Source organism: Dermacentor silvarum, chromosome 1 (assembly GCF_013339745.2).
Source record: "Dermacentor silvarum isolate Dsil-2018 chromosome 1, BIME_Dsil_1.4, whole genome shotgun sequence".
In the NCBI taxonomy this organism is placed as follows: Eukaryota; Metazoa; Arthropoda; class Arachnida; order Ixodida; family Ixodidae; genus Dermacentor; species Dermacentor silvarum.
The window spans coordinates 344778486-344791483 of record NC_051154.1 but is presented as its reverse complement, the minus strand read 5'-3'; the positions used below and the strand labels follow the sequence as shown (position 1 = coordinate 344791483).

Here is a 12998-nt window from a genome sequence, read left to right as displayed (position 1 = left end):
GTGAAGAGCTTGTCGCAACGCGGAACAGCAACGAAAAACTCGCTGCTGAAAATAAACAACTACAGATGAAAATTGAAGAATTGGAGCAGTACTCACGGGCGAACAACCTTGAAATTAAAGGTGCACCTGATGAGGGAGAGCCTTTTGACACTGTCCAAAAGATTTGTGTAGCGGTGGGTGAGCCGTTGGCACGTGATGACGTTGACATTTGCCACAGAGTTGGTACAAATAAGACTGGCGTAAAGAACATTGTGGTACGTTTTGTGCGGCGGGAGAAGCGAAATGCTGTGCTAGCTAAGTCGAAGAAGGCACGTCTATCTACGACGGCAATTGGCTTTAGGACAACTGGTCCTATATATGTGAACGAACACCTTACTAGGCAGGACAAGCAGCTACTGGGAGCCGCAAATGCAAAAAAACGAGAAGTAGGATGGAGGTTCGTTTGGACGCATGGCGGAAAAATTTTCGCAAGGAAATCAGAATCATCGGACATGTTAATGATTGCCTGCCGAGAAGGTCTGGATAAAATGAAACGTTAAAGTTGGCGTTGATATAACGCTTTTGTTTTTAGTGTATAACCCAACAGAGTTATGGCTGCCATGGCAGAATGTAAATACTACGACATTCCAAACTTCAACAATGAAACTGAGGTGTCTTCTAATTACTTCAGAGCATTCCATTTAAACGCTCGTAGTATTAAAAATAAAATTAACAACCTATGCATGTTTTTCGAAAGCTTATCGGTAAATTTTGATGTCATACTGTTCACAGAGTCCTGGCTTTCTGTAATCGATAACCCACCAAGAATACCAGGATATAATTATCACGGCATTACGCGGTCCGCTAACCGTGGTGGAGGTATAGCTATGTACATCAAAAATTGTATTGCTTGTGATGTTGTAGATGAACTAGCCTGTATTACAGCCAATGTAGAGTGTCTAGTAGTAAGACTTACGACCGTTGTTATTGCAGCTGTGTATAGGCCACCATTAGGACTTAAGTCAGAATTCTTTGACTTCATGGAAGCTTTGCTGCCTAGTTTACACTCAATGCGCACAGCCTTTTTAGTAATGGGTGATGTGAACATCGATATGCTCAGTGGTGACGCATCCAGTGAACATTTTCAAAACATCCTTCGTACTTTTGCCTGCACAAATCTGATTACGTTACCGACGCGTATTACTGGAAATAGTGCCACGCTTCTTGATATCTGTATCGCCAGCCTTCCTTGTGACCAGTACTTAGCAGGTGTTTTCTCCCTTGATATCAGTGATCATCTCCCGATTTTCACGTTTATACCAGTAGCTCCCAAAAAGCACATAAATAACGACAACCCAAGTTATCGCGACATTAACTCCGCTTCGCTGAAGAATTTCTATTTTGATAGTAAATTGATAACATGGGACGATGTTTACGCCGAAAGTGATCCCGATCACGCCTACCGTATCTTTCTGAACAAAATTATAGCCTGCTATGAAAAACACTTCTCTTTGATACATAACACTAGACGAAGCAAAAGAATACGCTAACCTTGGATTACAACCAACTTGCATAAGTGAATAAAAGCTAAAAACAAAATGTACCATAGATTCGTTCAATCACGTGATGCTTTCCTGCTCACAGAATTCAAATCGTACCGCAATAAATTAAATGCTGAATTAAAAAGGCAAAGATATCCTACTATCAGTCCCTGTTTGCTAAAATATACAACAGTCCAAGAAAATTATGGCAGGAAATCAATAATTTGTCTAACAACTCTAAGATTCAGTGCTCGATTGATATTGCAGCTTTTGCTCCAGGCAAGACAGATGTTGACGCCCTAACAAAAATGAACGAATTTTTTTGCAATGTTGGCGACTACGTGTCTCCGAATAGCCACAGTGCTTGTACTAAAACGCCATTGTTAGCACGTACTAAACTGGCTAATTCAATTATTCTTTCTCCGGTTACTGCAGAAGAAATCGCAAATTTCATTCCCAGAATCAGAAACAATGTAGCCGCCGGGTTGGATGGCCTGAGCGCTGTCTCTATTAAGCATGTGGCGTCTATCATAGCATTACCGCTCACATTCATAATTAATCAAATGTTAGAGACTGGTATATTTCCATCTGACCTTAAACTGGCGCGTATAACTCCCGTTCACAAAGGTGGCGCCGTCAGTGATATAACAAACTACCGACCGATATCTGTTCTGCCTATCCTGTCCAAAGTTTTTCAGAATGTCATTAATACACGGCTCAAGAAGTTTCTAAATACCGTGTTATGAATGATTCACAATATGGCTTCCAGAAAGGAAAATCTACTGAAATGGCATTATTGCTAATAAAGGATGAAATTCTTAGCAACATTGAAAACAGACTTTTTACTGTGGGTTTGTTTATCGATTTAAGGAAAGCATTTGATTGTGTAAACCATAACATTCTACTGTCAAAGCTGCATGACTATGGTATACGTGGCGTCGCCCATGATCTCATAAATAATTATCTTTACAATAAAAAACAGTGCGTGAAAGTCGGTGACTTGTCATCCCCGACTACTGTGGTGAAACACGGGGTGCCTCAGGGATCGATTCTGGGGCCCTTATTGTTTATACTTTACATCAATGACTTGTGTGATGTGCCTAATTCTCCGAAACTGGTCATGTATGCTGATGATACTAATATTTTCTTTTCCGCACCAACTTTAGCTCACTTAAACACAACAATAAACAATTACCTAATTAACCTTGAACAGTGGTTGAACTCCAACAGATTAACCTTAAATATAAAAAAAACGAAATATATTATTTTTAAACCACTGAATAAACAATGTGACTTTGAACTCGCCCTAAACTTTCAGGGAATGCCCCTGCAGCGCGTTGCTTCCGAAAAATTTTTGGGCGTTTGGTTCGAAGAAACAATGTCTTAGAACATGCATGTTAATAAGCTCACGACTGAATTAGGCAAAGCAGTTGGTTGCCTCTACAGACTGAGGGAATTAATTCCAATGAAATTAAAGTATGCAATATATTATGCTAATTTTTACTCACGTCTTTCATATTGTACTTTAGTCTGGGCTACTACAACAACCACCAACTATAAAAAACTGGAGCGGCTCCAAAAGAAGGTACTAAGAATCTTTGAGAACTTTCATGGACACCCGAGCCTATTACCCACTGGTCCTCTATTCATGAAACATAATATGTTGAAATCGTCGAAGTTATATGATTATAAACTATCTCTTCATATGTATAAAAATAAACTTCCAAGCGATACAGAACATTCCCCGTATGACTACAGCATACGTAACAGGCTAATACCAGTTCCACGTACACGCACACATTACGCTAGATCTAGGTTGGGTTACTGCATACCAACACTATACAACCTCTTAAAAACTCGCATTGATTTCAGTGCCCCTGTCAGCACGTTTAAATCAGAGGTGCGTGATAACCTAATGAAGCAATGATCTTTTTGTCTTTTCTTTTCCTGGCTGTTTCATTTCCTGCAGTATTTATACATTCTGTGATAGTGTCCACCATGTATGCTGTACCTGTATCAAGCAAGTTCATTTCTTCTTCATATTAACTGTTTGTATTGTTTATAATATTGTTCATATTGATTGTATGTATGTACTGTGTACTGTATAATTGTTTGAATTAGTGAAATCCACTGCCTGTTGCTCTCTGTAGGCCCACAGGTTCCGTCAAGCTGTCTGAGACAGCTTTTTGCCTGGGGGGCCCCCAACTTGTGTGTTTCAAATAAAGTGGATTCTATTCTATTCTATATTACATCTTCCAATGAAGTTTATTCACCTACAAGGCATAATCAAGCAAAGCAAGAACAGACGACAAAACTACAGTGGCTAGCCACTGTAACAAAACTCTTCCAAAGCAAGCACGAATCTTGTCTGTCCTCCAACTTTAACGGCCCGCTGACACCTTTTACGTTTCATGTAATTGAACATGCAATAAAACGTTCTTATTATTAAGCAAAACATATTTTTGCTTAATAATAAAGCTAAAACAGCCTTTTACGTGCTTTTTTTAGCATGAAATGAATCATTGTGACAGACGGAGCGGCGCTAGCCATGCAGGCGCATCTTCAAGGCGTCCTCGGTTGGAATCTTATAACCGTTTGGAAAGCGAACGGTTCACTTCGCATCTTGCGTCACTAAATGGTCTGCTCCCAAGCAGGAGGCAGAAGAAGGGGATGACGCGGCCAATAAACGAGAGGGTGCCGCCTCTGAAGTGCGAGTCATCATATTGACCCTCTTCGCAGCGATCCCGTGAGCGCTGCCATATGTTTGATCACGTGGTGATGCGTCCATTGCTTGCCTCAGCTGCCTCCGTTGCCTCCATGTTTACAATGTATGTGTATGACACCGGTGCGGCTTAGCAAACCTTTGTTTTGGGAGATATCGCAGACGGTGACTGGGTGGCCAACACGTAGCTTTGGCCACAGCTTCAAAGAACGTACAAAAGCGCTTTCCGAGCTGATTAAGCTATGCCCAAACGGCGCGAGCAGCGTATATGGTGCTTGTTCTAAAAGCGAGGCTAAAAATGTATTCAAAGCTATTCAAACTTTCCGCTTATAAATTGCATCATAATCAGTGTGTTTTGCTCTTCGTTCTTTATTTGGCAAACAGTTTGAAACAGCGGCTTGTCATGTATCTGACTCAGTTAAGTTCCTCGGTGCGGTCACTCGCTGATTATTTCCTGCCTAAACGCTCGCGAGTGTGCTCAGTTCCAATATATTTGTTCTTGCGGCAAACAAGGTTTTGAACCCAGCTGTTCCGTACTTTGTAATAGCTTGTAGCAAATATGTATTATCGCTAGTAACTTGTTTACTCCTGTGGACCGTCACGAAACATTCAGCTTCGACCATTCGTGTACTGTCGATGTAATCGCTGTGACCAATGCTTTGGCGCGTTGATTCAAGTGTGCGCCCATTCACATACCCTTAATACGTTGGCGATAGAGTGTGCGTAAGTTTGCATGCGAGTTGGGGTAGATGTGTGTATAGATAACGTGCGCGAAACGTACTATGATAGAAAGCGGTGCTGCTTCTTTGTCATTGTCTAACAAGCGGTACGCACTCTTGCCGATGTTCCGGGGCTGAAGCCCTTTCTTTGAAGGTTGCCGGTACAACGCTGGCGGATGAGCAAATTTCTGTATCATCGAGGAAAGCGCTACATCTCGAAGTGCCGGTAACATGTTTGCACAGTTGCAGCAGCCGTCCGCGAACTTGGCCACGCAGATTCATTCCATTCCTTAATATGCCAGTCATTATTTTTGCCGTCAACTATGGCGCACGTCTTCAATCCAGCGTGATTCAATCTGGGGTGATTCAATCTGGGGTGATTCAATCTGGGGTGATTCAATCTGGGGTGATTCAATCTGGTGTGATTCAATCTGGTGTGATTCAATCTGGTGTGATTCAATCTGGTGTGATTCAATCTGGTGTGATTCAATCTGGTGTGATTCAATCTGGTGTGATTCAATCCGGGGTGATTCAATCCGGGGTGATTCGATCCGGGGTGATTCAATCCGGGATGATTGGAGCACAGTGCGTTAGCGAAAACTCAATTGCATTTCCGACAGCTGATCGCACAGAAGCAAGGTAAAATGGATACTGGTTTCGTATTCGTGCGCTGTCACTGAGGCCACGAGCGGCGCGGCCAAAAGCGCCATCTCGTTTCTGTAGAACAAACTGCTCCGCGAAAAGAGTCAATAGCGTGTTAGTCGAAGAACTGCAGGATGTTCCTGGTTGCTCATTAAATATAAAATATAAATTAAACAATATCTCGCAAGTTTTAAGCTGAAAATGTGAGGCGCCGGGTACTTACGCAGTACCTGAAGTAATTTGTCATTTTCTTTCATTCATAGCCGACAGGTAGTGTCGCAAGCGTTGTGTCGCAAGAGTTGGCGGAGCGAAGCTCAGCGTCGTCTGCTACCAGGAGCTTGCAAGATGCACGCACCAGGCATGCACTTCCAGCAAGCTTCCAAAGTAGCAAGAGAACAGTGAAATGGCTCCTATATGGCCACGTTTTCTAGCGTTATTTGTCAATTTTGCTTTCTTGTTCGCTCTTCGTCATCGGCTCGGGCATGACTCGCACGCCGCCGCACTGCCGTTATCGTTGTGATCTTCCTCAAGGGGCGTCGCGTGAGAAAAACAGCGGAAAGTGAAATCGGACATTACAAAATACGGGTCCTGCTTTGCCTGCGTGAAGTAAACCCGAAGAGCGCTGTGCTAACGGTGTGCGCTGCACTGTGAAATTGAGAACGAAAATGCGGCACTCGCTAACTAGAGCAAAAAAGGTCAGCCAAACCAGAGATTGGTACACATTCTTTCCGTCGTGTCTCAGCAGTCTTATTAGCCGAGCAAAGGAAGCGCTGGAGCAGCCTGGGTTGAACCCTTCTGGCTGCTGAATGGCGATCTGCGTGCTATGGACGCTGGCGATAGCACCCGGAATTTGATCTCGCCATGCAAATGTCTCTCTGGCTTTGGCAGCCGGAGTCACGAGAAAGCTGACCCAGCCCTTATGCCGGCCAACAACCGTAAATGTGAGAGCAATTAACTTCGTGAACAGTGTCGGCGACAGAGATCTGGACCACTCCAATGAATGCTTCGCTTCCGACAGACCTCTGGCAGCTGCAAGCTGGTGGCGTGGAGCCGTAGCATGCAATTTCTTCCACTACGTGGAAGAGTGGAAGGAATGCTGGCTGTGCTTGCTTACTGGCTGTGCTACGAACTGAAGTAGACTTGCGTACCAATGGCGCGCGAGTCTAAGTTCGTATCACAGCCAGCAAAAGGTCTACTCGGAAAGTTAACAGTGACTCCGCAAATAATTATCCCCTATTTCTTCGAAGGCATACCTCCAGCAACCTCCATCCATTGTCGACACCGGGAGAGCAACGCTAAGCAGTCGACGAGAGCCTGTCATAGGCTCCGAGGCAACCAATATAAAGTCCCTATTAATATTGTAAAAGTACCGCCATCTACTCTCCTCCACCGTCTCCTCTCCTAAATGGCTTTTTGCTTGCGAAAGCAAGTCGACGGTGGCACCCCTTGAAAGCTCCCGTTAAAGATTTCAGGCCGGGCGCGCGCCGCCGCCGTCGTCGACTTTCGACATGGCTCTGAGGCGAAAAAAAAAACTAAATATAAAGAAGTGACAGCGCGTGCTATCATCGTCCAATCGGAGATACAGGAGAGAGAGAAGCGGCGTTGTTCAAAGGATGGCGGTACTTTTCCGAAGGTATAGGGGCTTTAAATGAACGCTCGCGCGCGCGACGCCCGCGGGTGTCCGGGGCAACGTGGCCGGTGCGCGCGGCCATGGTCGCAAGCCAACAGCCAAGCCACAGCAACGGAACCCAAAGCGGATACCTCTTGGCCGGTTCTGGTCATGGCCTACGGCGGGTTCGCTTAGAAAATGATTGACATATGCGTGACGTGTTTAAAATTTGCGGTACCACCCCGCTGTCTCTGACGGCCGCTGACGCAACCACAATCCTGACCAATCACATGAAGGCAAGCGAACGGTTCGCATTCCGAACCGTTATAAGATTCTGCCCCTGGCTCTCTGAGAGCGATGCCAATCCCAAGCCACAATATACCACAGCGCAGCAGCGCCATATTTACCTTTAGGTAATATAGTTACAAACTATGCTCAACAGGAAGGCCGACAGCCCCTTAAGATGTGTTCATCCGTGCCGCGTCGTCTGCTCGACCTCCATGTCGGTCCGCGCTATCCGATTCGGCGGGCGTGTTATGCAACAAATGTATTGGCGCTGTAACCACAGGCAGCGCTTACAGACTTCGACAGTGGGCCATCGCATTATGTATATACGCTCTTTCTCAGTAGTTGCCCATTGCAGCCTCCTTAGCCAACAGAAGGGGGCGAACGCCCGTCTGATGTTCACCTGCGCCGCGTCGTCGACGCGTTCTGCGCCGGTAAGCCCACCCGCGCGGCTGTATCTTGAAAGCCATCTGCGGCGGGGGTAGCCCTGCCTGTGTTTTCGCGGCTAAGATTGCGTTGATGCGAGCGCCGACACGAAGCTCAATTCGCTCGCTGCTGCTGCTGCGCTCGGCTGCGCTGGCACACTCCGGCGTTTCGACAGCGAAGTTTCCGCGGTCGTCGAGTCAGATGCGTTCATGTTTGCTTCTCCGCGCGTGACACCACGCTTGTTAATTTAGTATGCCTATGTTTACAAGTTTATACGGCCGATAACACTATCCTTACTTAGTATAGTTGTTCACTAATTGGCTATCGCAATCAATGTTTCGCCTCTCGGGCGAATTTGTATTTTGTTTAGCGGCAATGCACTACCCCGCCACAGCACCTATACCGGGATACGCGATACGTTAGACCCACTGCGAATGCGCAACCCCTCCGTTTAACCACGGTAGACATGCCGAGAGATCCACCGTTTTAGCATACTGTCATCGCCTACCGTGCTATTAAATTAATGATGCCATGAAGAATCGCCCTTTTAAAGCATTCCGCATCATTACCAGCACTAATGTTGGTGTTCCATCTGCGAGGTGGAAATCAAACCACGTTTGTGGCTCGGAGCTATCTCGCTATGCCTCGAAGAGCAAAGACAAGCATCTGGCCTCAATAATAAAGACAAAACATACCTAAAGCTTCGTCCTCAGTGTGAGAAGAGGCCAAGCGATGGCTCATTTTAAATGCGTAAGCATTTCTACGGTTACCCAACGAGAAAACTGTCCGTGCGTGCGTCCGTCCTTCGCGTGAGAACATCGCTTTCAAGATAGAGCCAGCACCAATGTTTTCCCCAGCTGTGGAAGACGACGACAACCAACGCGCGAGCAGTGGAACGAGTGCGAGGGGCAATATGGGAACGCTAGCACGATCAGCGGCATCGTACCCAGCTGTGGAAGAAAAAGACGACGATCACGCGAGCAGTCGCACGAGCGCGTCTCTGACCATTTGACGTGTGCAATAAGGTGCATGCGCACTAAGCGCACCTTTAGTAAGCCAAAACGGTGTAGCAGCCGTGGCTTCGAACCGGAACGTCATCAGCGCACCTGGCGCCGCCACCTGCAGTAGTTTGCTCGCCTTATCAGTTCACGTTGCGCCCCCTTCCGCAGCAGTTCGCGTCACCGCAGCGCTGTCGCATTTACCGTAATGGCAACAAGACGAACGCTGCGCAGCCACTGAGCACTGCTAGGATTACCAGCACTGTTGAGTGTAAGCACTCAACAACCCGCCGTTACTGCGAAATGCTTACGCATCATTCAGAGAACTCCCTGAGGAGATTCTACGTAAATGTTTTTGTTTTTTACCATTTATTTCTTGCTGCCAGGGCGGACAGAAAGTAAAGATGTACTGACACGACGGATAAAAACGAGATTTAGGCGGGCGAATTGCGTATCACGGGGTCATACGTCACCCGTTCCTGCAGCGCTCACTCAGTCCCCGTGAAGTGATTCGCGATACAGCCTATAGAGACAAATCGCCGTTGGGATTTGAAACGCTGAGGGGAAATCGCCTGGCCATCTTCAGTCCACTCCACATCACTCTTTGAATTGAAAGGCGCGCGTAGCCTTCCAATAAGTCTGCGCCCATCTATTGAAGAGCGGTGCATGGCGAGGGCTAGGTCAAACGCGTTGTCTGCTTTTCTCCGCTGTTGTATGAATGCTGGCTGCGAAGTGACTCGTGACGTCATTTGTCACATAACTAATTTGCCCGAGATCTCGCCTGTCGTGTGCATTCACCTTAACCAGTGCCAATTAGGATTGAAGGGGGCGGTCTGCGCGCCATCTTGGTGCTTCCACCTTGTTACGTTATCACAGTTAACCGTGTTAGCCGTCAGAATAATTCGCATGTTGGAGTCCACGACGTTCAGTGTAACCCTTGCCGCCGTTAATTGTCTGGTTTTGAAGAAAATAGTGCAAATTTTCCTTAACTTTTGGAGATGCCAGCTGCTGCCGCGACGTCGCAAGCCTAAAATTGTGTCGCCACCTTCCGAAAGCAGCCGGTCAGGGAGGCTTGGTGCGTGTTCCAAGAGCGGGCAACAGATTATGCAACCGTAATCTTTACCCGGGGAAAATTTAATTATGTGGTTTTATGTGCCGATACCACGATATGATTATGAGGCACGCAAGAGTAGGGGACTCCGGAAAATTTGGGTCACCTGGGGTTCTTTAGCGTGCACCTAAACCTAAGTACACGGGTGTATTCAGCATTTCGCCCCCATCGAAATGCGACCGCGTTGGCCGGGATTTGACCTCGTGCTTAGCAGCCCAACACCATAGCCACTAAGCTACCACGGCAGGTTCTTTACCGGGAAACGCTTGCGTCGAACACTGTAAGCGAAGGCGAGCTTTCTGGTTTTTTACTGCTTTCCCCTGCAAGGCCGGCGCCGCCACTGCCGCTGCCGTGGATGCGCGAAGGCGAGCGTCATTTGGTGGTGCTGCAAGAAACCCAGCGCTGAATGCCCAGCGATGAAGTTTCATCCAGCGATGAAGTTTTGCGCTAGCTAGCACATTTTTCTTTTCCAAGCTACACGTCATTAAGCGGCCAGACGCATAATGACGATGGAAGTCGTGCACTAACGATGGAAGTCGTGCAGCCGTTATGCCAGTAAAACGCCGCAGCTGACAGAATTCACCGTCTTCAAACACGTTCGCTTGGGGGCGGCTATCGAATGTTGTACGCATTAACTGGCTGAGATATTATCAACAGAAGATTGATTTAAAACGAACCTGCGTCATGCTGCTCAAGGAAAGGACCACCCCGTTCGAAAGTACTACCGTCGTACAACTTGAATTGACAAACGACCCGGAGTGCCATCGCTACTATTGGGCTGCTGCTTATCAAACGTCAGTGAGGTAGCTCTCAAAACCCACAGATTCTCCTACAATAATAACTACAGAGAACTCTGCCGCTGCGATTGTTCAGCCACTATTGGAATGATGGGAAGTACGTGGATTTGTCTGATCTTCGTGCTTGGGGCTCCAGACGTTCTTGTGGCTTCGTTTATTATGGTATATCATCATCAGCAGCAGCGCATATTTATGTCCACTGCAGGACGAAGGCCCCTCCCTGCGACCTCCAATTACCCCTGTCTTGCGCTAGCTGATAGCAACTTGCGCCTGCAAATTTCCTAACTTTATCACCTCACCTAGTTTTCTGCCGTCCTCGACTGCGCTTCCCTTCTCTTGGTACCCATTCTGTAACACTAATGGTCCACCGGTTATCCATCCTACGCATTACATGACCTGGCCAGCTTCATTTTTTTTCTTTTAATCTCAATTATAATATCGGCTGTCCCCGTTCGCTCTCTGATACACACCGCTCTATTCCTGTCTCTTAACGTTAGGCCTAACTTTTTTCGTTCCATCGCTTTGTGCGGTCCTTAACTTGATCTCGAGCTTCTTTATTAACCTCCAAGTTTCTGCCCCATATGATAGCACTGGTAGAATGCAATGAGTGTACACTTTTCTTCTCGCTTATCTGGACGCTTTATCTATTGTTTTATCTGGACCTAAATTGGACTAAATTTCAAAACAATTAATACTTTTTAATGCAGAAGGTAAGACTGCAAGCCCGCATAATCGCTGCTAATTGCGTCCGTGGCATAATGGTTTGAATATCGAGCTTCTGTGCTAGAGGTCCTGCTTCGAATCTTGCCGTCGGGCAATTCTAATAGCGCTCATGCAATTATTTATAACGCAGTACTCTGTTAAAAATGATCACACTGCAAAGCCACTTAAAGCCAGAAGTACGAGGTCTAGGCAAATCCATGTACTGCCCACCATTCCCATGCTGGCTGAACTGCCCCTGCACTAGCGCCACAGTTCCCTCTAGTAATTGTATTAAACTATATCAAAAACCCATAGAGTTTCATACGGTCGCTAGAGGGAACTGCATGAAACTGTCAAAACCACTCAAAAATGAAGCACAACCGCCAGTGCGGTATTGTAACCAGATACCAAGTATTGAATGGGCTCCTGACCAGCTTTTCCCAGTAAGAAACACCGTAAACTAAATATGTAACGTTTTACAATTATGCGCACTGCATGCTCACACAGAAGCGAAGCACAACCGCCAGTGCAGGATTACAATCAGTTACACAAATGGCAAAATACAGAAACCAGAAGGGAAAATATACGAACGAAGTGACGTTCAGTAGCAAAATCATTCCTCATTCACCGAGCAATCCGATCCACATTGACGTATCACCACCACCAACAAGCATTGTAAGAACGAAATATTAAAAGTGCTCGAATCTAAGAAAAAAAATAACTAGAGTTCAAGTGAGAGAGCGTGCGTGGCAATGACGACGCTTCTAACGTCTCCAATTTTGCGCTGAAAGCGGGCAATGTGCCGGCGTTCGGGACTATTCCGCTGAAATTATGGGGTTTTACGTGCCAAAACCAGTTCTGATTATGAGGCACGCCGTAGTGGGGGACTCCGGAAATTTGGACCACCTGGGGTTCTTTAACGTGCACCTAAATCTAAGTACACGGGTGTTTTCGCATTTCGCCCCCATCGAAATGCGGCCGCCGTGGCCGGGATTCGATCCCGCGACCTCGTGCTCAGCAGCCCAACACCATAGCCACTGAGCAACCACGGCGGGTGACTATTCCGCTGAACTTTAGCGGCCAGGTTCAGTAGACAACACCACTCACCCAGGGTCTAGAGAACCGCGGCATGCTGCTTGAAGTGTCGCTGTCGGCCGCCTCACTCGTATCGCTCCAATCCGACATGACTGGCAACTGACGGGAAGAACCTGGATAGGAAAACACAAACGTTTACAGACTTGTTGACCATTTGTACACTATGTAGTTACAGAACGCAGCGGCAACGCTAAAGTGTGCCATGTTTCACGGATGTATTGCCATAGCAGCAATGTCATGCACTGCTATACGAGTCGCGCCCGTTGCGCTTGACGTGCAGGGGTGGGGGGATGCTTCACTGGTATTAAAGGGCTATTGACAGGATTATTTATATTCTTCATTTCTTGCATTAAGTGAAAATCCGAGGCCTCT

The 12998-nt window shown here is 46.6% G+C and overlaps 1 protein-coding gene across 1 annotated transcript in view; it reads right to left on the bottom strand.

Moving 5' to 3' along the window:
- The window catches only part of LOC119437386 (serine/arginine repetitive matrix protein 1-like), a 418569-nt gene extending 405831 nt beyond the window's left edge, over positions 1–12738 (bottom strand). The window contains exon 1 of the mRNA XM_049662521.1: positions 12639–12738. Within this exon, the coding sequence (XP_049518478.1) occupies positions 12639–12716 (78 nt within the window). The 5' untranslated portion in view covers positions 12717–12738. The remainder of the gene's footprint in view (positions 1–12638) is intronic.
- Between the last annotated feature and the right edge of the window lie 260 nt (positions 12739–12998).